The following is a 26,523-nucleotide window of genomic DNA, read 5'->3' on the forward strand; positions in this document are numbered from 1 at the left end:
TGATGGGCGTGTCTGGTCCATATCTTTGTCATTCATGCATGGATTTTAAAATTATTGGGCATGAATGTGTACCACAGTAAGACGACATGTCGCGCGCAAGACCCAGGTCCATAGCTCAAAGGTCAAGGTCACACTTAGACGTTAAAGGTCATATTTCATGATAGTGCATTGATGGGCGTGTCCGGTCCATATCTTTGTCATTCATGCATGGATTTTAAAATAACTACGCATGAATGTGTGGCACAGTAAGACGACGTGTCATGCGCAAGACCCAGGTCCGTAGATCAAAGGTCCTAAACTCTAACATCGGCCAAAACTATTCATTCAAAGTGCCATCGGGGGCATGTGTCATCCTATGGAGACAGCTCTTGTTTTTCTTACTGTTGCGATTAAATTTTATTTAGTATATATAAAATTCTGATTGCAATCTGATTAGAATCATCTCGTACTAACGCTACAGATAGGGTTACATTTAGGAAGATGGAGTACTTACATCCGATTGTCCCGATTGTCCATTACAGGGAATTTCAGTGGCAGCATATCTTGAGTTTGTACAACAGGACAAACCAAACAGGGTCAGAGTCAAGGAATAAACAGATACTTTACACTACAACAGTATTGTTCTTGGAATGTCTGTATCACTATATCTGTAGTGTAGATACTGATATCTTCCACTCAGGTAGGTTACTTAATATTACAGCAGCATTATTCTTAGATTGTCTTAATCATGTCTAACACTGCTGAGATGAAATTTCTTACAATGTACGTCACCATGTGTATGGTTTATCTTTAGCAGAATATCACAAAAAATGAAATGCTATGTTATCAATGTGTTACTTTAAGTCATTGCAAGATTCTGGTTAGAGGCTCTCATTGTATCCTGCCATATATGTAGTTGTAATTAGTTAACTGTTTAAGACATTTGAAATAAATAAATAAATAAATAAAGGTTTAGACACTGTTCATATTGTGTCTCCCACCACACCGTGGTGTAGGAGACATATTGGTTTACTCCTGTGTTTGTCTGTCACAAAGCTTGTCCGCACTCTAAGTTGAACATTTCTCATCCAATCTTCACCAAACTTGAACAAAATGTGTTTGCTAATAAGTCCTCGGCCAAGTTCGATAACTAGCCAAATCAGCCCAGGCACTTTGGAATTATGGCCCTTGAAACTTGTTTTTAGCTCACCTGTCACATAGTGACAAGGTGAGCTTTTGTGATCACGCAGCGTCCGTCGTCCGTGCGTTCGTCCGTGCGTCCGTCCGTAAACTTTTGCTTGTGACCACTCTAGAGGTCACATTTTTTGTGGGATCTTTATGAAAGTTGGTCAGAATGTTCATCTTGATGATATCTAGGTCAAGTTCGAAACTGGGTCACGTGCCGTCAAAAACTAGGTCAGTAGGTCTAAAAATAGAAAAACCTTGTGACCTCTCTAGAGGCCATATATTTCACAAGATCTTCATGAAAATTGGTCAGAATGTTCACCTTGATGATATCTAGGTCAAGTTCGAAACTGGGTCACGTGCCATCAAAAACTAGGTCAGTAGGTCTAAAAATAGAAAAACCTTGTGACCTCTCTAGAGGCCATATATTTCACAAGATCTTCATGAAAATTGGTCAGAACGTTCACCTTGGTGATATCTAGGTCAAGTTCGAAACTGGGTCACGTGCCCTCAAAAACTAGGTCAGTAGGTCAAATAATAGAAAAACCTTGTGACCTCTCTAAAGGCCATATTTTTCATAGGATCTGTATGAAAGTTGGTCTGAATGTTCATCTTGATGATATCTAGGTCAAGTTCGAAACTGGGTCACGTGCGATCAAAAACTAGGTCAGTAGGTCTAAAAATAGAAAAACCTTCTGACCTCTCTAGAGGCCATATATTTCATGAGATCTTCATAAAAATTGGTCAGAATGTTCACCTTGATGATATCTAGGTCAAGTTCGAAAGTGGGTCACGTGCCCTCAAAAACTAGGTCAGTAGGTCAAATAATAGAAAAACCTTGTGACCTCTCTAGAGGCTATATTTTTCATGGGATCTGTATGAAAGTTGGTCTGAATGCTCATCTTGATGATATCTAGGTCAAGTACGAAAGTGGGTCACATGCCATCAAAAACTAGGTCAGTAGGTCAAATAATAGAAAAACCTTGTGACCTCTCTAAAGGCCATATTTTTCATGGGATCTGTATGAAAGTTGGTCTGAATGTTCATCTTGATGATATCTAGGTCAAGTTCGAAACAGGGTCATGTGCGGTCAAAAACTAGGTCAGTAGGTCTAAAAATAGAAAAACCTTGTGACATCTCTAGAGGCCATATTTATGAATGGATCTTCATGAAAATTGGTCAGAATGTTCATCTTGATGATATCTAGGTCAAGTTCGAAAGTGGGTCACGTGCCTTCAAAAAGTAGGTCAGTAGGTCAAATAATGAAAAAACGTTTTGACCTCTCTGGAGGCCATATTTTTCATGGGATCTGTATGAAAGTTGGTCTGAATGTTTATCAACTGGGTCATGTGGGAAGAGGTGAGCGATTCAGGACCATCATGGTCCTCTTGTTTATTCTGTGATCAGTTGTGTCTTACTGCTAATAATTTACTTATCTTTTGTTTTGGTATTAGATTCTGTTATTCATATACTGTTTCCAAATTCTAAAATATTAAGCTCTAACAGTATTATGTATGAAATATTACAGGTGGGAGTAACAGTGTACCACTGGTGATTATAGAAGGCTTCAAGGCTGAACAAGCTAACAATGGTACTCAGTAAGTCTAGTACAAATTTTGAATCTGTTCATATCTGTAATGGGTAGTCACTTTTTAATATGTGTAGATTTTATACTGTGATTTAGAATTCACTTATAAATATTATGCATTGTCCTTAACATTTGTATAGTGAAACACCACTCACTCAGACATTGGTTGTTGGAGCACCGTCACTGACACGTGCAGTGTGAAACTCTGCTCTTGCAGATGTCGGTTATTGAAACACCGTCACTTACACGAGCAGTGTGAAACACCGCTCGCTAAGACATCGGTTATTGAAACACCATCACTTACACGAGCAGTGTGAAACACCGCTCGCTCAGACGTCGGTTATTGAAACACCATCACTTACACGAGCAGTGTGAAACACCGCTCGCTCAGACGTCGGTTATTCAAACACCATCACTTACACGAGCAGTGTGAAACACCGCACGCTCAGACGTCGGTTATTGAAACACCATCACTTACACGAGCAGTGTGAAACACCGCTCGCTCAGACGTCGGTTATTGAAACACCATCACTGACACGAGCAGTGTGAAACACCGCTCTTGCAGACGTCGGTTTTTGAAACACCATCACTGACACGAGCAGTGTGAAACACCGCTCTTGCAGACGTCGGTTATTGAAACACCATCACTGACAAGTGCAGTGTGAAACACTGCTCTTGCAGACGTCGGTTATTGAAACACAATCACTGACACGAGCAGTGTGAAAAACCGCTCTTGCAGACGTCGGTTATTGAAACACCATCACTTACACGAGCAGTGTGAAACACCGCTCGCTCAGACGTCGGGTATTGAAACACATTCACTTACACAGCAGTGTGAAACACCAGTCGCTCAGACGTTGGTTATTGAAACACCATCACTTACACGAGCAGTGTGAAACACCGCTCTTGCAGACGTCGGTTATTGAGACACCATCACTGACAAGTGCAGTGTGAAACACTGCTCTTGCAGACGTTGGTTATTGAAACACAATCACTGACACGAGCAGTGTGAAACACCGCTCGCTCAGACATCGGGTATTGAAACACCATCACTTACACAGCAGTGTGAAACACCGCTCGCTCAGACGTCGGTTATTGAAACACCATCACTTACACGAGCAGTGTGAAACACCGCTCGCTCAGACGTCGGTTATTGAAACACCATCACTTACACGAGCAGTGTGAAACACCGCTCGCTCAGACGTCGGTTATTGAACACCATCACTTACAAGCATGAAACGCTCGCAACCGTATTAAACACCATCACTTACACGAGCAGTGTGAAACACCGCTCGCTCAGACGTCGGTTATTGAAACACCATCACTTACACGAGCAGTGTGAAACACCGCTCGCTAAGACGTGGGTTATTGAAACACCATCACTTACACGAGCAGTGTGAAACACCGCTCTTGCAGATGTCAGTTATTGAAACACCATCACTTACACGAGCAGTGTGAAACACCGCTCGCTCAGACGTCAGTTATTGAAACACCATCACTGACACGTGCAGTGTGAAACACTGCTCTTGCAGATGTCGGTTATTGAAACACCATCACTTACACGAGCAATGTGAAACACCACTCGCTCAGTCGTCAGTTATTGAAACACCATCACTTACACGAGCAGTGTGAAACACTGCTCTTGCAGATGTCGGTTATTGAAACACCATCACATACACGAGCAGTGTGAAACACTGCTCGCTCACATGTCGGTTGTTGAAGCACCCTCACTGACAAGAGCAGTGTGAAATAGGGATCTATAACTCTATGTAATGGGTCTTTCTGTTTCTTAAATAAACCTCCAACAAAATATATGATTACTGAAAAATGTCATAAAATGTTGCTCAAATATGATTAAGCACCTTTAAGGATTCGGTGATTAGTTCACATCTTGAAATTGGAACATGATAAAATCATAGAAAGAAATGGTTGTTTAACATGAAAATTGCACAGCTTATTAAATAAGTACATTATTCTAAAATTCCAGTGTCAATTTAATGATAAATGCTTGAATTCCTGAAAAGGGACCACAATAAGGGGCCTCACTTCTGGACAGTTCAGAGCCTTTTAAATCTAACCATTTTCAAAGAAATGTTAAACATCTCAGTTTTGATGCATTTGCAACAATGTACGAGTACTAAAACTTCTAATAATAAGATTAATCATCTTTTCTAGAGATTTTTAAAATTGATTGTTTTTATTTCTTTACAAATGAAATTCTATTTCAAAGGGGAATAACTTCTTGTGAATATTTGATGTTTGGAGCAGTACACGACAATGCGTTTAAACATGTATTGGACTGAGTTCATTGGTAAAGATGTTGTCCATTTAAAGACAATTGTGAAATGCTCAATTTACGGTTTATAATATCTTTTTATGGGATAGTCTTGTCTGTTTTGATGAAAACCGTTATATGTTCAAAGTTTGTAAATGACAAACTTTGACATATTGCATATTACGGACAAATAGAACGAGTCCTAAAATTGAAAAATATGCGAGATTGTGAATGATTAACTTAATTTTTTCTATTTGTCCACCATACACATTTTTGACAGACTGCCATTTGCAATTAAATCAAAGGGAAACATCTATTGTAAGAAAATGTGCATAATCACTTTCATGAAATGGAAATGATTAATCAGTAACAAGAGAATTATAAACCATGAAAATAAAATCTTACAATGTTTTGCAAACATACAACGTCTTTACCGACATTCTAGTCATCCAATACATGTTTTCCCGTTGTGTTCCGAACTGCCGCGTGTTTATTTTCAAAAAGTTGTCCACCTTTGAAAAACAACTCCATTTGTAGAGAAATGAAAGTAAACAATTTTCAAATTTCCGGAAAACAATGTTTAACCTTGTCATTCGAAATTTCAACACTCGAACAGTGCTGCAAATGCTTCAAAGCAAAGCTGAGCAACATTTTTTTGTCAATGGTGAGATTATTAAGGTACTGCACTGTCCAGAAGTGTGGCCACTTAATTTGGACCCCATTAGGGAATTCAAGCATTTCTCAATAAACCAACAATCGGTTTTTAGAATGATATTCCTATTTTATCAGCTGTTCAATTTTCGTGTCATACAACTTTTTCTTTCTATGATTTGATGATGTTCAAGTTTCAAGACATCAAATATCCATCAAGTATCCATTGAATCCTTAAGTCCACATTACTTGAATACTGTAATGAGTAGTGAGTCCACTGCCAGTGGAACACTGGAGGGCACTATAAGAATGCCGTCTGTTCGTCCATCTGTCTTGTCAGTCCATCAGTCTGTCACAAATCTGAATCTTATAATTACTCAAAAAGAATTCAAGCTTGGTTCGTAAAATTTGGTATGTGAATAGAGGTCAATATGTAGATTATGCATGTACATGACTTATGCTTGTAGGTCATAGGTCAAAGTCACTACCACTACAAGCAAATGTTTCTCATGACCAGACAATATGTCACATAACCATGCTTGGTGGTCAAAGGTCAAGGTCACTATTGAAGTTGAAGTAAAAATAGTTTTTGTTCCTTAGCTTCGAAATGCTTTGAAGCATTTTTATATATACTCGCACACGTGTTTCCAGTAACCAGATGATGTGTTGCTTGTGTTGCTAGCATGATCCATGTCTATCAATTAGAGGTCAAAGTAACCATTGAAGCTCAAGTATAAGGTTTTCCATTCCATAACTTCTGATTGCATAAAAGGATTTTTTTATTAATCCCCTGCCACGAGTGGAGTGGGGGTTGTAGGAATGGTCTCTGTTCGTCCATCCGTAACAATTGTGTCTTCTCCATATAACTTAAACCCCTTGAAGGATTTTTATGAAACTTGGGTCAAATGATCACTTCATCAATATAATATGCAGAACTCATGAGCCAGCCATGTCAGAGGTTTGAGCCTTCAATTTTGTGTCCGTTCTGTATCCCATAATGATAAACCCCTAAGGATTTTCATGAAACTTGGGTCAGATGATCACCTCATCAAGATGAAGTTCAAAACTTAGGAGTCAGCCATGTTTGCTCAGGGTCAAGGTCACAGCTGGTGGTAATAAGTTTGAGCCTTCCGTTTTGTGTCTGCTCTGTATCTCCTAAATCCTTGAAGGATTTTGATATGACTTGGCTGTAATATTCCCCTTATCAAGATGATTTGCAGAACTCAAAATTCACCCATGACAGGTCAAAGCCAAGGTCATAACTCAAATGTTTGAGCCTTCAATTTCCTGTCCCCTCCTTTACTGCTAAACCACTTGAAGGATTTTCTTGAACCTATTCACCTTATTTAGATAGTTTTCAAAACCCATGCAACCTCAAGGTCAAGGTCATAACTTAAGGTGAAAGGTCTGAGCCTTTGCTTTCGTGTAAGCTCAATATCCTTTAAGTCTCTTAATAGATTTCTGTGATATTTGTGCCAAACATTTAAAGCACTGACGCATTAATTAAAAGAGACAGTGTGCAGAACACATGTTGCAACTGCACCAGCTTTCACCCAATACCATTGACCCTTTCACTATCCATAACAGTGGCAGGGGATATAGCTGTCTTTCAGATTGCCTTGTTTACCACACAGAAATGTCCCCTCGCCCTACTTGACTCTGTGGTGGACTTCTAAAGCCATACACTTTTAGTGCAGATTAGGTTAGATCCATCAACAAATGCTCCAGTGTCCATGCATAGGATTCCAGTGTTGTTGACTTACACTGTTGCCACAACCACAAGGGATGACCAGTAATAAAGTTTTCCACCGGTAGGGGACATCTGTATTACCACTGCAATACTCAGTCACTTGAATCTTTGTACACATGTATATTATCACTAGATTAGTAAGTAGGTGAAGAAATGTAACTCTCTTGTATTTTGTCTAAATAATGGCCCACTTTAACTTTGAAAATCGCTATTTCTTGTTTGGGGTGGGGGGGTGGAGATGGGGTTGTTAGGTTAACTTTTCTTTAAAGCAGTAGCTTTGAAGCTTATGCATGTTTTCATCATCAGTAGGTTAGTCAAGGTCTGGTAATCATTTCTTACATACTGCCTTACATCAAGGACTTACAGATGAGTGTTTGCACTTGCTTCTGTTGACATTGGAATATCAAACATTCATAATATGAACTACACAAGTTTATTAATATTTTATTGCTTCAAGTGTGCATGACAGTGCAAATTAAATATATATATATATATATATACAGTAAAACCTGTCTTAAGCAGCCAGCCAAGGGAGTGGGGAAAAGTGGCTGTTAACAGCAGGTAGCCATTTAATGCAGGTAATTTATAGAATAAATGAACATTTTGGGAAATGAGACACAGGCTGCTTAAGACAGGTTGGCTGCTAATTAGAGGTGACCACTTAAGCAGGATTTACTGTATATACTATGGCAGTGACATGTGTATTTTAACAAATTAATAAATCAGGTTAAGCAGATGTTGTCTGAATAATTTATTGAAGGCAGTGCATCATTTTGGTCAGTTGTTTTTTGTATGGAAGTTGTCAACTACTTTTGGCAAGCAAATAATTTCAGATACAAAACCCGGGGACACCAGGTTTACTGCCCTATATTGAATTGCTGAAATACTGTTTAAACTGATGTTTAACTGGTATTAAACAAACCAAAGTCATTGATTTATTTCAGACCAGCTGTGAAGAGATTAAAGGCGGAGTCATTGTTACCACAGGTACATGCTACACAATCAGTGCCTGCCTCCCAGACTGTCATTCAGAATTTCCTGACAGCTTTTAAATGTTATGAGTTACTTAATTCCTCATCAGAATTACAAAGAGGTTAGTTTCACAATTGTAATGGATAGTCCTAAAGTGTTACAAAGCACTGAACATTAAAATGTCAAATGAAATTTTTCCTAGCTGAATATTAATTTTATCATTGCTGTGTGTATTTGGAGTGAAACACACTTCTGTGTTTTGATATAGAAAATGAAAAAGATTAGAATTTCAAAAAGGGGATGCATTAAATTTAAATATTATGTCTTCCCCCCCACTGGGGGAGACGTATTGTTTTTGCCCTCTTCGTCCGTCAGTGAGGCCGCCTGTCACACTTCATTTCCCATCAATAACTGGAGAACCATTTGACCTAGAACCTTCAAATTTCATAGGCTGGCAGGGCTTATGGAGTAGACGACCCCTATTGTTTTTGGGGGGTCATCTAAGATCAAGGTCACAGGGGCTTGAAAATGGAAAACCATTTCCGATCAATAACTTGAGAGCCATTTGACTTGAGAACAATTTGATCTAGAACCTTCAAACTTCACAGGGTGGTAGGACTTACAGAGTAGATGACCACTATTGTTTTTGGGGTCACTCCATCAGAGGTCAAGATCACAGGGTCATCTGTCCGTCACACTTTATTTTTGATCAGTAACTGGTGAACCATTTGACCTACAGCCTTCAAACTTGGGGCTTACAGAGAAGATGACTCCTATTATTTTTGTGGTTACTAGATCAAAGGTCAAGGTCACAGGGGTTTGAACATGGAAAACCATTTCTGATCAATAACTTCCGAACCACTTGACCCAGAATGTTGAAACTTCATGGGATGATTAAACATGTAGATTAGATGACCCCTATTGCTTTTTGGTCACTTGATCAAAAGTCAAGGCCGCAGGGACTTGAACATAAAAAAACAGTTTCAGATCAATAACTTGAAAACCATTTGACTCAGAACCTTCAAACTTCTAGGATGATAGGACTTAAAGAATAGATGCCCCTTATCGTTTTTCTGGTCACTTGAGCTAAGGTCAAGGCCACAGGGACCTGCACATAGAAATCTCTTTCCAATCAATAACTTGTTGGCCACTTGACCCAGAATGTTGAAATCTAATAGGATGATTGGACATGCAGAATAGATGACCCCTACAGATTTTGTGGTCACTTGATCAAAGGACAAGGTCTCAGGGGCCTGAACATGGAGAACCGTTTCCAATTTGTAACTTGAGAACCACTAGGCCCAGAATGTTGAAACTTAATGGGATGATTGAACATGCTAAATAGATGATCCCTATTGCAGCCAACCCTCAGTGTCTCTTTGACTTTCGCTCCTGTCCCCTATTGACTTCTTGCTTATACGACTATGCATCGGTTGAGACATGCGCTTTTCTACAAAAGCATCTTCTAATTCATAAATAGAATGTAATTAGGATGTAGATTATTGTGATTTTATTAGAAGTTGTAACTTTATGATACAAAATGTCTCTATAGTGGGTTTAATTAAAGAGTCTGGATTTCATATGACATAGTCATAATGTACATGTGATATTAAATCCAGATTAAATGATTGGGAAGTCATATTTCAGTTGTAAGATCAAAGCTCCAGTGTTTTGGATAGGTAGTAAAGAAGATAATACTTGTGTGAAACTCCTAAAACCCCTTGTTTACGTAATTTACTTGATTGGATCTGGATGTATTTCAGAGTTTGTAATATTATGTAACAACTGGAGAATGGAGACCTGGAGCTGGATGGGACATTTTCAAACTGACATGTTTCTCTATCAGGTTTGTCTTCACTTCACACTTATTTAAAACTCCCGGAGAAAGTAAACTTTCGATAAACTTTGTGGTCTGAAAACAATTAGAATGTCAGAAATAAATTGCAGTAGCACAGATATGTGTTATGCCAGAATGTCTGCACCATGCACAGGTATGGTTTATACTATGCTGAAATAACCAATTTTTCATAGTCCAATAGATTATATTGTCAAATACAGTCTAACCTGTCTTAAACAGACAGCTATGGGAAACAGAAAACTTAGCCGCTGAAGCCAGTTGACCGCTGATAGGAGGGGCAGCAAGTATATATATATTTCAGACTACTGACCAGTGATCAATCATGACTTTAGCCTTTAGGCCCATTTCTTTTTTGTTTTACTCTTATTATTTTACCAGAAGTGCATTTGCCATCTTGATAGAATGGTCTTCTTAGCAATCAGCAACCCCGGCATGTTTTATGAACATTGTTACAAGAATGGTCATACCTTCCCAATACTAACCGTCTTGTTAGCAAATGACAACTCTGGCATCTGTTTTACAACAAAATGCTCATTTTAAATTTGCCATTTTGATAAAGGGAAACTACTCTCGTGCTTACTGTCTATGCTAATATCCGAGATTGCCATTACGTTCCGTAAAAGATCGGGTGGTTTTTATTTCAAACAAAAATTAATTTTATATAAATTTAATAGTATTTTGATGAAAGAAATATAAAAAAATCACAAATATTATTATAATAATATAATTAAAGATTGAGTATTATCTTTAACTGAAATGAAACTGTGAACAAAAAAATTGACACAAGGTGACACGCTAATTACCGATAATTACTGACCATTTGATGATAACAGAAAGTCACACCTTTTGTTATAAGTTTGAATTGAGAAGCTCGTGTCCTTTTGTCGTTTGATCATTTAACATCATTTAGTAATTTACTTCAGAGTGGGCATGTTTTTGTTATTAATTGCAACTGGAAATGAAGGTTTCATATTTAATTGTTTGACATGACTACAGGGAGCTTTCCAGGATGCAGTTCGACATCTGCAGAACTATGCAATAGGATCCAAAACTAAATTACAAGTAAGTTACTCTAATACTAGAGTACTGTTTAAAGACTTTATTGAATAATCAAGTTTGTTAACTTTGTAATTTCTCAAGTAAAATTGAAATATAGTCTACAAGGAAGACAGTAGGGCTCAGGAACTATAGGACTCTGTTGTGTGTTATTATACAATGTATATAATAAATGTATTATTATTTATTATATTTTTTATGCAATTTGTATTACACTTCTTTTTTCTACTGTATTTCAGATTCGACATTCACTACAGCTGGCCTGTTGCTTCTATTGTCTCAATAATTACTCTGTAAGTCGGTTTGTTTACTTCAGTTTCAGTGAACAAAGCTCACTTGAACACTTATGGCCCCAGTACCAGTGCTTACTTGAGCCTTTTATGTAGTCTGCTGCTATTTTCCAGTACTTTTTTTGTTTGGATTGCTTGAAACCTTAGATAGCTGGAGCATTCTGCTCATCCCCTTGCTAGTTTAAACAGCTTGTGTTTTACTGTAATTGTATTTCTGTATTGGAGGACCTGGTGACTAATTCAGTCGTAATCTGTTGATGAATTAGAGCTTACAAATGAAGTAACATCTGTATTCAATGGCCTTTCGTTATGTATGTGAGTCAACCATGCACCAAGACCTGTATCACTGGCATCAGTATTTTCAATAATTAAAGGCCCATAATTCCGAAGTGCCTGGCCCGGTTTGGCCAGTTTTCGAACTTGACCGAGGACTTATTGTCAAACACACTTTGTTCAAGTTTGGTGAAGATCGGATGAGAACTGTTCGACTTAAAGAGTGCAGACAAGATTTGTGACAGACAGGCAGAGGTAAATCAATATGTCTCCCACACCACTGTGTGATGGGAGACATAATTTCTTGTTTTTCTTTAAAGAAAAATAACCTTATAAAAATGCTATGAAATACATGCTTACTTTGTAATAATTTGAATATTATTATATTTTGTTACAGAGAGCATGTGAGTTGATACTTGATGTGGTGTCAGCTTTTCCAGTTTCCTCCCTCCAGACAGAAACTTCTGAATCAGCCAATGATGAGAATCAGTTTGTGTATGGTTCCGGGCGTCACCTGGTACTGGTTCCCTGCACAGAAGCTGAAATTTTACCATACTGTATACAAATGCTCCTGACATGTTTCAAGGTAAAAATTATTTGAAGTGCCTTTCAGTTTTCAAAAATGTTTTAATCATGTAACTGATAAATGACCTGAAATTACATTTGTTTGTTTCATACATCACCAAACAGATATAGTTAGTATCACTCTAATTGATGATTGTTTGAATTCCTCAGTACTTACCGTTATACCGGTAGTGATACAGTTCTATGAAATGAAAATTAAATTGAAAGCAGAATTACTTCTGGTTAACAATTTTTTTATTATTTAATGGACAAAATGGCTTGGTTTTACCTTGTCTTGCATTTTGCTCATGTTTTGCTTGTTTTTCCGAGTGGTAGGAAGAGTGAGAATAAACCTTTCATTATCCACTACCATCTCAGCACATACAAATAATTTTCTTCTGTTTCAAATTTTAGGACAGAGCTTTTGGTGGGAAAGCCTCAGATTCACTGTTGGGTCATACACTTGTAATGCTGCAATATGATTGGCCAAATCATGCCGTATTGTTCTCACAAATCATGAAGAAGATTCAGAAACAAGGAAGCTTCAATTATAACTTGTTTTTCAATTACATTATAAGTATCCTTTATGTACAATAAAAGGAGAGAGTCCGGGAAACATTATACAAAGTCAGTCATATACAACATGTACAATAAAAGGTGAGAGTCCAGGAAGCATTGTACAAAGTTAGTCATATACAATAAAAGGTGAGAGTCCGGGAAGCATTGTACAAAGTTAGTCATATACAATAAAAGGTGAGAGTCCGGGAAGCATTGTACAAAGTTAGTCATATACAATAAAAGGTGAGAGTCCGGGAAGCATTGTACAAAGTTAGTCATATACAATAAAAGGTGAGAGTCCGGGAAGCATTGTACAAAGTTAGTCATATACAATAAAAGGTGAGAGTCCGGGAAGCATTGTACAAAGTTAGTCATGAAAAATAAAAGGTGAGAGTCCGGGAAGCATTGTACAAAGTTAGTCATATACAATAAAAGGTGTGAGTCCGGGAAGCATTATACAAAGTCAGTCATATACAATAATAGGTGAGGTTCTGGGAAGCATTATACAAAGTCAGTCATATACAATCAAAGGTGTGAGTCCGGGAAGCATTGTACAAAGTCAGTCATATACAATAAAAGGTGTGAGTCCGGGAAGCATTATACAAAGTCAGTCATATACAATAATAGGTGAGAGTCCGGGAAGCATTGTACAAAGTCAGTCATATACAATAATATGTGAGAGTCCGGGAAGCATTGTACAAAGTCAGTCTTATACAATAAAAGGTGAGAGTCCGGGAAGCATTGTACAAAGTTAGTCTTATACAATAAAAGGTGAGAGTTGGGGAAGCATTGTACAAAGTCAGTCAAATACAATAAAAGGTGAGAGTCTGGAAAGCATTGTACAAAGTCAGTCATATACAATAAAAGGTGAGAGTCTGGGAAGCATTAATACAATAAAAGGTGTGAGTGTGGGAAGCATTATACAAATTCAGTCATATACAATAAAAGATGAGAGTCCGGGAAGCATTGTACAATTCAGTCATTTACAATAAAAGGTGAGAGTCCGGGAAGCATTGTACAAAGTTAGCCATATACAATAAAAGGTGAGAGTCTGGAAAGCATTGTACAAAGTTAGTCTTATACAATAAAAGGTGAGAATCCGGGAAGCATTGTACAAAGTTAGCCATGTACAATAAAAGGTGAGAGTCTGGAAAGCATTGTACAAAGTCAGTCATATACAATAAAAGGTGAGAGTCTGGGAAGCATTAATACAATAAAAGGTGTGAGTGCGGGAAGCATTATACAAATTCAGTCATATACAATAAAAGATGAGAGTCTGGGAAGCATTGTACAATTCAGTCATTTACAATAAAAGGTGAGAGTCCGGGAAGCATTATACAAAGTCAGTCATATACAATAAAAGGTGTGTCTGGGAAGCATTGTACAATTCAGTCATTTACAACAAAAGGTGAGAGTCCAGGAAGCATTGTACAAAGTCAGTCATATACAATAAAAGGTGAGAGTCCAGGAAGCATTGTACAATTCAGTCATTTACAATAAAAAATGAGAGTCCAGGAAGCATTGTACAATTCAGTCATATACAATAAAAGGTGAGAGTCCGGTAAGTATTGTACAGATTTATATAAAACCCTTTTCATGATAAACACGTTCAAAGATGCTTAATATAGCGCAAAGGCAGCCACTCTGACACCAAATTCATCCTCTACAAGTACAGAAAGAGAGCGATCTGACTAGAGGGACAGTGAGAGAAAGCCCCCAGAACAGAGAGAGAGAAATTCTTTTAGATACAGACCTGTCCTGCTAACTTAGCCTAGCTCTTTGGGAATAGCCAGTCTCCGATACATGTGAAGCCGTCTTCCCTGGAAAGAACCTGTACTGGCCAATAATACAAGGTGCGAATAAATGAAGCATTGATCAAAGTCAGACAAGCCCAAATTATAGGGACAGTTACAAGATTATCAAGGCAACTTCTTGGTTAAACAAGTTAATGTCTTGCCAAACCTTCATGTACAAAGTAGCTGAAGTTTAATGACCTTAAAGCAAGATGATTATATCATGTCTGATTTGAAACAAAGTAGCAATATTGTTAAAAAAGTTACTGAAAATAGCTGGTTAGGTAGTAACTGCTGTTTAAGTTGTAACAGAATTGGCAAAGTAAAAATATCCTTAACAAAACGGTAAGATGTTGATATTTTAGAAGAATTTTCATTCATCAAGACACAGGAGGGTGGCAAAGTTCATCTTGATATATTACCTGTCAGCACATCTGCTATAGCACAGTAAGTTTGAAATATGTATGTAGCTATGTGTAAAAAAGTGTCACATAACTAGTACAGGAGTGAGGCAGTGATATCATGTTGTTAGCTTTAGAAAACTCAAGAGAGAGGGAGAGTAGCAGTCAATCGTGATTTCTAAATGCAGAAATTTTATTTTGTAGCCTCTTTTGTTTATTTTGGGTTTATCCCTTTTTTTTAACAGTATTTCAGCCTGCCCGCTTAGCTCAGTAGGTAAGAGCGTTGGTCTACGGATCGCGGGGTCGTGAGTTCGATCCTCGGGCGGGGCGTATGTTCTCCGTGACTATTTGATAAACGACATTGTGTCTGACATCATTAGTCCTCCACCTCTGATTCATGTGGGGAAGTTGGCAGTTACTTGCGGAGAACAGGTTTGTACTGGTACAGAATCCAGGAAAACTGGTTAGGTTAACTGCCCGTCGTTACATAACTGAAATACTGTTGAAAAATGGCGTTAAACCCAAAACAAACAAACAAAAACAAATTAACAGTATTTCAATATCGGGTACTGTCAAATGCTGTTAAACAATCTTTGCATCATCTTAATTTGTCAAACATATTCTTTAAACTGGAGATTTGGGCAATGTTTATGAAAGTGTATCTCAGTATCCGGATTTAAGATTTTGGATAACCAGATTTTGAGCAATAAAAAATTTTTGGGTGGGAGGTTTCAGATAGGGGCGGGCAGGAATGAGAATCTAAAACTTAATTTTCTATTGCCTTACGTATAAGAAATTTATTGATATCATTATAATGTTTAAAAAATATTTATTCCCAACAAGTTAAAAATATGTACAATTGAAAAACAATTGGTTACATCTGGTCACTTTCAATCACTTCCACCATTTTGTTAGCCCACCGTCATCAAATCACTCTGCGTCCGTGGTCCGTCGTCCTTCCGTCCGTCTGTTAACAATTTCTCGTTATCGCATCTCCTCAGAAACTACCAGGGGGATTTTGACCAAACTTTGTCAGAATGATGTATTGGTACCCTAGTTGTGTCCCCCTGAAAATCAGACTGGTTCAACAATTTTTAGCTCGACTGTTCATAGAATAGTAGAGCTATTGGACTCGCCCATGCGTCGGCGTCCGCGTCCCGATTTGGTTAAGTTTTTGTATGTAAGCTGGTATCTCAGCAACCACTTGTGGGAATGGATTGAAACTTCACACACTTATTCACTGTGATAAACTGACTTACATTGCACAGGTTCCATAACTCTGTTTTGCTTTTTTACAAAATTATGCCCCTTTTTTGACTTAGAAATTTTTGGTTAAGGTTTTGTATGCACTGCGGAAAATGGTTCCGTATACGGGAGTGTACGCATTCCGTATACTCCTAATATATGGGCGTATACGGAAACATTTCTCCCGTATATGGAACATTCCATATACGGGAATCCCGCATTCTTTAATTGGACATTCATGTTTTTCTCACATGGATCCGTTCATTCATACTTAGCATAAATACGTTTCAACAGTGTATGCCAGTATTCAAAGTTAGGGATTGTCAAGGTCCAAAAGTATGTTTAAGGCGTAGGTTTTGATCATACTTTCGGGAAAGGTACCTTTTATATGATATTCGTATATTAGACATATACGGGACCGTATACTCCCGTATATGCACATATTTTTCGCAGTGATGTAAACTGGTATCTCAGTAACCACTTGTGGGAATGGATTGAAACTTCACACACTTATTTACTGTGAGAAACTGACTTACATTGCACAGGTTCCATAACTCTATTTTGCTTTTTAGCCCACCATCATCAGATGGTGGGCTATTAAAATCACTCTGCGTCCGTGGTCCGTCCGTCCGTCCGTCCGTCCGTTAACAATTTCTCGTTATCGCATCTCCTCAGAAACTACTGGGGGGATTTTGACCAAACTTTGTCAAAATGATGTATTGGTACCCTAGTTGTGTCCCCCTGAAAATCAGACTGGTTTAACAATTTATGAGTGAGTTATGGCCCTTTGTTTATTTCTATAATTTATATAGATTTATATAGGGAAAAACTTTGAAAACCTTCTTGTCCAAAACCACAGAGCCTAGGGCTTTGATATTTGGTATGAAGCATCATCTAGTGGTCCTCTACCAAGATGTTTCAAATTATTTCTCTGGGGTCAAATATGGCCGCGCCCTGGGGGTCACATGGTTTATATAGACTTATATAGGGAAAAACTTTGAATAACCTCTTGTCCAAAACCACAGGGCCTAGGGCTTTGATATTTTGTATGTGACATCATCTAGTGGTCTTCAACTAAGATTGTTCAAATTATACCCCTAGGGTCAAATATGGCCCCGCCCTGGAGGTCATATGGTTTACATAGACTTATATAGGGAAAAACTTTGAAAATCTTTTTGTCCAAACCACAAAGCCTAGGGCTTTGATACTTGTAATGTAGCATCATCTAGTGGTTCTCTACCAAGTTTGTTCAAATTATCCTCCTAGGGTTAAATATGGCCCCGCCCCGGGGGTCACATGGTTCATATAGACTTATATAGGGAAAAGCTTTTAAAATGTTCTTGTCAGTAACTACAACATTCAAACTTGGACCACATGTATATTTTTGAGTGGCAAGATGAACCTTGACAGTAGTTGACCTTGATTTTGACCTAGTGACCTACTTTCACATTTCTGTAGCTACAGCCTTCAAATTTGGACCACATGCATAATTTTGTGCACTGGAAAAAACTTTGACCTTTATTTTGACCTAGTGACCTACTTTCACATTTTTGAAGGTACAGGCATCAGATTTGGACCATATGCATAGTTTCGTGTTTCAAAATGAAATTTGACATTGATTTTGACCTAGTGACCTACTTTCACATTTCTCAAGCTACAGCCTTCAAATTTGGACTACATGCATAGTTTTGTGTACCGAAAAAAACTTTGACCTTGACATTGACCTAGTGACCTACTTTCACATTTTTGAAGGTACAGGCTTCAAATTTGGACCACATGCATAGTTTTGTATTCTGAAATAAAATTTGACCTTGATTTTGATCTAGTGACCTACTTTTACATTTCTCAAGCTACAGCCTTCAAATTTGGACCACTTGCATAGTTATGTGTACTGAAATGACCTTTGACCTTTACATTGACCTAGTGACCTACTTTCACATTTTTAAGGTACAGGCTTCAAATTTGGACCACATGCATAGTTTTGTATTCCGAAATAAAATTTGACCTTGATTTTGACCTAGTGACCTACTTTTACATTTCTCAAGCTACAGCCTTCAAATTTGGACCACATGCATAGTTTTGTGTACCAAAACAAACTTTGACCTTTACATTGACCTAGTGACCTACTTTCACATTTTTTAAGGTACAGGCTTCAAATTTGGACCATATGCATAGTTTTGTATTCCGAAGTAAAATTTGACCTGGATTTTGACCTAGTGACCTACTTTTACATTTCTCAAGCTACAGCCTTCAAATTTGGACCACTTGCATAGTTTTGTATACGGAAATGAACTTTGACCTTAAGATTGACCTAGTGACCTACTTTCACATTTCTGTAGCTACAGGCTTCAAATTTAGGACCACATGCATAGTTTTGTGTACCAAAACAAACTTTGACCTTGACATTGACCTAGTGACCTACTTTCACATTTTTGAAGGTACAGGCTTCAAATTTGGACCACATGCATAGATTTGTGTTGTGTACAGAAATGAAATTTGACCTTGAGCTAGTCAATAAGTCTTGAAATTTGGAACACTCAAAAATGGCACATTGGTGGGCGCCAAGATCACTCTGTGATCTCTTGTTTACAAAATTATGCCCCTTTTTCGACTTAAAATTTTTTTGGTTAAGGTTTTGTATGTAAGCTGGTATCTCAGTACTCACTAATGGGAATGGATTGAAACTTCACACACTTGTTCACTGTCATGATCTGACATGCACAAAGCAGGTCCCATAACTTTATTTTGCTTTTTTACAAAATTATGCCCCTTTTTCAACATAGAAATTTTTGGTTAAGTTTTTCTATGTAAGCTGGTATCTCAGTATCCACTAATGGGAAAGGATTGAAACTTAACACACTAGTTCACTGTCATGATATGACATGCAGTACAAAGGGTCAATAACTCAACTTTGCATTTTACAAAATTATGCCCCTTTTTCAACTTAGGAGTTTTGGGTTAAATTCTTATATGTAAGCTGGTATCTCAGTACCCACTAATGGGAATGGATTGAAACTTCATACACTTGTCCACTGTCATGAGCTGATGCACTAAGCAGGTTCCATAACGCTATTTTACTTTTTTTACTAAATTATGCCCCCTTTTCGACTCGTATTCATTCAAGCGACAAGGCTGTTGAATAGTCGAGCGTTGCTGTCCTCCGACAGCTCTTGTTTAGTGAGTTTGGGCCTTTGTTTATTTCTATAATTTACATAGATTTATATAGGGAAAAACTTTGAAAATCTTCTTGTCCAAAACCACAGAGCCTAGGGCTTTGATATTTGGTATGAAGCATCAAATTTCAAATTTCTCAAACTACAGCCTTCAAACTTGATGCATATGCATAGTTTTGTGTACAAAGAACTTTGTCCTTGAAATTGATCTAGTGACCTACTTTCACATTTCTCAAGCTACAGCTTTCGAATTTGGACCACATGCACAGTGTTGTGTACAGAAATGAAAATTTGACTTTGAGCTAGTCAATAAGTCTTGAAATTTGGAACACTCAAAAATGGCACATTGGTGGGCGCCAAGATCACTCTGTGATCTCTTGTTTTGGTTGACAGCAAGCATTTATCCAGCTTTGATAATTATTATGCTTACTTCATGTCCAAGGGAATATTTTGATTTTCTTAGAGAGCAAAATGTTTGCAATGCTAATATAAGTAGCAGTACAGTATATCTGTTACTTTGCACCAAAATCTCCTGTCAAAAATGCAATTTTTAAACAATTTTCTTGCCCAAAAATGTTAGGAAATCATGTACGTAAATTTAGTTTTGTATAAAGAACTCTGCCATTCATCAAGGGATTTTAAACTTACTTTTCACAAATGTTCCCCATAATGAGAGGATGTGTCATGCGCAAGACCCAGACCCCTAGCTGTAAGGTCAAAGTAACACTTAGAGGTTAAAGGTTAACATGGTCTGTTTCTTGTACGGTCAATAACTCAAGGGATTTTAAAATTACTTGGCACAAATGTTCCCTATAATGAGTTCAAAAGTAATTTGCTGTGAAAGGCATATTTTGTGACAGTTTGGCACTCATGTTCTGAATTAAGGTAGTTCTGCATGTGTGATAGCCGGAATTATTGGCATTACATCAATTATCCAGATCACATAAAAAAGCTTGATGTACTTTTGCATTTGGAAATGAAAACCATTTTATGAATAAAAGTCATTCTGTGCAAAAATTTATTAAAATCAGCTTGAAATGTGTGGATATATTTAATCATGGGTAAATATCACAAAAACAAGCATGAAGAACCTAAACATTTTATTTTATCATATTATGGATCATACGTTTATTAATAACTGTTAGAAGTTTCATTAAAAATCTACATTGTAGAAAAAATTTTACTTGTAAAATGTTATCAAAATAGACTGCCATAATGGAAACTTGTAAGGGGCAACTTTTTCATGTCCAGCAAAACATCGACATGGCCCTGGTTTTGAAAAATCAGGGTTTCATCAAATTCTATTATGTTCTTTTTTTATCCGAACATGCAAAACTACCTTAAAGTAACCAGTTCCTGTCAATCAAGAATTGTTATGTTTTTTTTACTATCAGACAGAGGACTGTGACTCGTGGGGTTAACAAAGGGGTTACAGAAGATTTCAAAGTGATGATGGAAAAACAGATCAAGCGGAGTGAAGAACCTCAGGAGCAGTTGATACGACAGTTTCTTAAGGATGAGAGAACTTTGTTACTGGCAGCTTTAGTTTGACCACAAAACAATATTTCCTAACTTCGAAACTTGTTTGACAATGTTTGATAATGATCAGCCGAAATGAATTTGTAATAGTTAGATAGATCTTTTTTGGTGAAAATAAAATATGGACACTTGGAATAAATGACATGACCATGAGTGAAATAATTTAGTAAACTGCTGAAAACATTTTACAGGAAAATACTGTTTTTCAGATAAATATAACTGAAGTGCTTAGAGGCTGACACAAGACTAGTGGACAGGAATGTTTTAGGGTTGAATATATCTTTCTGTTGAGGAAATAGATTTGATGTAAACTGCCTTGACTAGAATTGATGCATCTGATAGTGGTATCTTGTTACAGAGCTTGAAGCTGTCAGAAGCAGTAACAAAGAGTTGTCTTTACTAGTGGTCAGTCTTATTAGGGAAACAGTCCAATCCATTCCTCTATAGTAACATGCAAAATACCAAACTATACTATAACATAAAAAATTGTATCTTTCCTGCTCGTGCACAGAGCTTTTAGTTTCGGATTTTTTGGAAGGATGCGCTTTTTGCCTTGTGTCTATAAGCATCTATGCAACTTTTTGTACTACAATGTTTTGCACATTGTAAATAAAGTAATGACTGGTTGGTTGCTTTTATGACACGTCAGATAGAAGGAAATCTAGCTGTAAATCTTAAATTTGCATCAGGTTCATAGTGAACATAAGTGGCCAGACAGTTACACTTATTACAAATACTGCAATGGTTTGAAGATGAGGATTGAGTGACATCTAATCTATGACATTAAACCTTGCAGAAATACTGGAAAAGAAATATGCAATAACTTCTTGATGTTACCTAAAACAGGAGTGAGTAAGATAATAAAAATTTGGTGCAATAAACAGTATGTCAGACAGTCAGAATCACGAGTACTTGGCGTCTTTTTTGTTTTGGAGCAATAGTGGCAGGGCCCATCAGGATAGAAAAATCAAGACTAATATAGGGGAATTTTGCATTGTAATACAAATAGTATTTCATAAATATGTTACACACTTTCTAGAAGGAATTGACTTAAGAAACACATTGTTCATAAACATATTTTAGTTCAGATGAGTTGAAAGCAGATCAATTGCTGATTAAGGCCGTGCCTTATGTCATATTAAGGAACATATGTTAGTTTTCAGTTTTCATCTATTCTGTTAGAGATCTATTTAAGGAACAGAAAGATCCATTACATAGGGCAAGATCCTTATTAGAAATGTAACTATGTTTTATCTTTTTAATAAAATGTTGTTTGATGATTTTTAGCTCGACTGTTCGAAGAATAAGTAGAGCTATCCTACTCACCAAGGCGTCGGCGTCGGCGTCGGCGTCACACCTTGGGTTAAGTTTTTCGTACCAGTCCACATTTTGACAAAGTCTTTTGAGACATAGCTTTGAAACTTCCAACACTTGTTTACCATCATCATGGCCAGTTATAGGCAAGAGCACATAACTCAATCAAGGATTTTGGCTGAATTATGGCCCCTTTTGACTTATAAATCATGGTTAAGTTTTTCGTACCAGTTCATATTTTGACAAAGTCTTTTGAGATAAAGCTTTGAAACTTTCAGTATTTGTTTACCATCACCATGTCCAGTTATAGGCAAGAGCACATAACTCCATCAAGGATTTTGGCTGAATTATGGCCCTTTTTGACTTAGAAATCTTGGTTAAGTTTTTCGTACCAGTTCATATTTTGACAAAGTCTTTTGAGATAAAGCTTTGAAACTTTCAACACCTGTTTACCATCACCATGTCCAGTTATAGGCAAGAGTACATAACTCCATCATGGATTTTGGCTGAATTATGGCCCCTTTTGACTTAGAAATCATGGTTAAGTTTTTCGTATCAGTTCATATTTTGACAAAGTCTTTTGAGATAAAGCTTTGAAACTTTCAATACTTGTTTACCATCACCATGTCCAGTTATAGGCAAGAGCACATAACTCCATCAAGGATTTTGGCTGAATTATGGCCCTTTTTGACTTAGAAATCTGGGTTAATATTTTGTACCAGTTCATATTTTGACAAAGTCTTTTGAGATAAAGCTTTGAAACTTTCAGCACCTGTTTACCATCACCATGTCCAGTTATAGGCAAGAGTACATAACTCCATCAAGGATTTTGGCTGAATTATGGCCCCTTTTGACTTAGAAATCTTGGTTAAGTTTTTCGTACCAGTTCATATTTTTTGTAAAGTGTTTGACATATGGCTTTGAAACTTTTATCACTTGTTTAGTATAATAGTCTCTATCTGTAGGAAAGAGAACATAACTCTGTCATCTATTTTGGCTGAATTATGGTCCTTTTTGGATTTTGAAATTGGTTCTGTTTTCATACAAGTCCATGTTTTGTCAAAACTATTTGACATATGGCTTTTAAACTTTGAACACTTGTTTATCATTATGATTTCTATCTATAGGCAAGAATACATAACTATTTTGACTGAATTATGGCCCTTTTTGGACTTTGAAATTGGCTCATATATTGCCATTTAGTGCAAGATTTATCGAAATCAAAGTAATACAGGAACATTGTTTGTCTAATCAATTTATTTCTTTTGTCTGAATATCCGTGGAAATATTTTGACCCCATTCTTCAATCAATTCTTCGAATAGTCGAGCACGCTGTCATCAGACAGCTCTTGTTAGCACACTTGAGCATACAGTACTCAAGGTAAGCTTTTGTGATGGCCTTGTGCACATTGTCTACAGTAGTCCATCATCATCCATTTGACTGGGAACACCCTAGAGGTTACAAGTTTGGCACAGTCTTAAAGTAAGTTAGAATGTTACCCTCAATAAAATCTTGAAAAAATTATTTACTGGGTTATCTGGGATAAAAAACAGTGTCACTAGGTCAGTTAGTAGGAAACATTGTAAACATTCTAGAGGCCTCATTCATTTTCATAACTTTGTCCGAATATATAAAATTATTTCTAAAATAAGTGAAATATTCGAAAATAATCCAACTACCAGGATGTCTGTGTAACACTGAAAAGCATACAGATTTCTACCAGTGTAAAACACTGCAACCTCCAAAGGCTCTGAAAATGAGCAAATAAACATTACTGATTGCTTGTAGAAACGTTAATGTCAATCTAATATGGATATTTTGTTATGTATAGTGAAAGCTTGCAGCTGGTGAAAGAAATGATAAAAATGTTCAAAAAACTCGGAGCAAAAATGTTTGTTGTATATGCATCCAAAAAGTTTTCACAGCAGTTCTTTTTTATACAGATATTCTCTCCCAACCCTAGCATGCAGATATGTTTTGATGCAACAGAGGAAAGTATTTTTAGACATTTAGTAGGTCAATTACGTCGTTTTCCTTTAAAACAGTTGAAACTTGCAGCGAGTTTGTTCAAAGAATCCTCCTGTTTTACCACAGACAGAACACTTTTTCAACTTCCAGGAAAAAAAAGAGGGATTCAAGACAAAAGAAAGGTATACTCTGGAAGAACAAGGAACCACACATTCCTTAGGCATACTATTTTTATTTGATACATAAATGAATAAGGATGCACTTACCAGTTTTTAGATTGAACCCGGGAGAAATGTGTTCTTTGGAGAAATTCGCCAGGTTGCGTGATTATCTGCATTAAGTAGCCTCAATTTCTACTTCATTTTCATAACTTTGTCAGGATGTTTTTTAATCCCCTGCCACGAGTGTTGGAGAGTTATAGGAATGGTCTCCGTCCTTCTGTCTGTCCGTATCACTTTCGTGTCTGCTCCATATCTCCTAAACCCCTTAAAGGATTTTCATGAAACTTGGGTCAAATGATCACCTCATCAAGACAATGCGCATAACTCATGAGTCAGCCATGTCGGCTCAAGGTAAGGTCACAACTCAAGGTCAAAGGTTTGAGCCTTCCATTTTGTGTCCACTCTATCTCCTAAACCCCCTGAAGAATTTTCATAAAACTTGGGTCAAATGATCACCTAATCAAGACGATGTGCAGAACTCATGAGTCAGCCATGTTGGCTCAAGGTCAAAGGTTTTAGCCTTCCATTTCTTGTCCGCTCTATATCTCCTAAACACCTTGAAGGAATTTTATAAAACTTTGGTCAAATGATCACCTCATCAAGACGATGTGCAGAGCTCATGAGTCAGCCATGCCCGATCAAGGTCAAGGTCACAACTTGTGGTCAAAGTTTTGAGCCTTCCATTTTGTGTCCACTCTGTATCTCCTAATCCCCTTGAAGGATTCCTATGAAACTTGGGTCAAGTGATCACCTCATCAAGACGATGTGCAGAACTCATGAGTCAGCCATGTCAGTTCAAGGTCAAGGTCACAGCTCAAGGTCAAAAGTTTACCCTTTCACTTTCCATAACAGTTGCGGGGATTTAGCTGTCTTTCAGACTGCCTTGTCCCTATGAAATTTAGGTCCATTTCAGAACTGGGTTATCTGAAGCCAAAAACTAAGTCTAGGTCAAATCATAGAAAAACGTAGTTAATACTCTAGATGCCACATTTTTCGTTTGATCTTCATAAATCTTCCTCAGAATGTTTTCTCCATGACATCTAAGTCAAGTTAGAAACTGGTTTGTTTGAGGTCTTCTAACTTAGCCACAATGCAATCATAGAAAAATATGGTTAACAATCTTGAGGCCACAATTTCTACTTTATCTTCATAAAACTTCGTCGGAATGTTTGTCTCTTATAAATCTAGGCAAAGTGCAAAAGTGGGTTACCTTTGATCAAAAAGTATGTCACAAGTTTCAGTCCTAGAAAAACATTAGCAGTCTAAAGGGCCACATTTCTCCTTGTTCATAAAACTTTGTCAGAATATTTGTTTATATGATATGGTCAAGTGTGAAACTGGATTACCTAATGCTAAAGCTAGGTCACTAGGTTAAATCATAGGAACACCTTATTAATACATAAAATGCCACATTTTCTACTTGATCTTTATGAGATTGTCCAGAATACTTGTCTGCTTAAAATCTAGGATAAAATAACTGGGTCACTTGGTTGATAAAGATCTACCTGACATTAATTTATCTGGGGTAAGAACAAGACCAGGTAAGTGTTCTCTGGACATCATGATCCTCTTGTTTTATAAAATTTTGTAATGACCAGAGTAACTACTGTGATCTTGACAAAGTCTATAGTAGTAAGACAGCCATAGGTGTAAACATTCACTGTAACCTTTTATCTACCTGCCCAAAAGCAGTATCCTCTTTTTGACAAGATATTACCCTATCAAGACTGAAATGTTTTCAAGTTATTTAAGAGAAATCAAGTAATAAAGTTTTGATTTTATCTCCCTATATATATAAGTACTTATTTTCCAAGTTATTTCATGTATAACAGTACAAAATATTTATAAACAGTGGATCTGCAGTAAAGG

The 26,523-nt window shown here is 37.1% G+C and overlaps 1 protein-coding gene across 4 annotated transcripts in view; it reads left to right on the top strand.

Moving 5' to 3' along the window:
- The window catches only part of LOC123559561 (integrator complex subunit 10-like), a 51,013-nt gene extending 26,668 nt beyond the window's left edge, over positions 1–24,345 (top strand). For all 4 annotated transcript variants that reach the window (XM_045351494.2, XM_053552569.1, XM_045351493.2 and 1 more), the window contains exons 9-18: positions 522–679; positions 2,693–2,762; positions 8,373–8,521; positions 10,164–10,246; positions 11,255–11,320; positions 11,554–11,607; positions 12,275–12,463; positions 12,856–13,018; positions 15,143–15,239; positions 21,006–24,345. In XM_045351494.2, the coding sequence (XP_045207429.2) occupies positions 522–679; positions 2,693–2,762; positions 8,373–8,521; positions 10,164–10,246; positions 11,255–11,320; positions 11,554–11,607; positions 12,275–12,463; positions 12,856–13,018; positions 15,143–15,239; positions 21,006–21,162 (1,186 nt within the window). In that variant the 3' untranslated portion in view covers positions 21,163–24,345. The remainder of the gene's footprint in view (positions 1–521; positions 680–2,692; positions 2,763–8,372; positions 8,522–10,163; positions 10,247–11,254; positions 11,321–11,553; positions 11,608–12,274; positions 12,464–12,855; positions 13,019–15,142; positions 15,240–21,005) is intronic.
- Positions 24,346–26,523: the final 2,178 nt, after the last annotated feature.

The sequence above is a fragment of the Mercenaria mercenaria genome, chromosome 10 (assembly GCF_021730395.1).
Source record: "Mercenaria mercenaria strain notata chromosome 10, MADL_Memer_1, whole genome shotgun sequence".
NCBI lineage: Eukaryota > Metazoa > Mollusca > Bivalvia > Venerida > Veneridae > Mercenaria > Mercenaria mercenaria.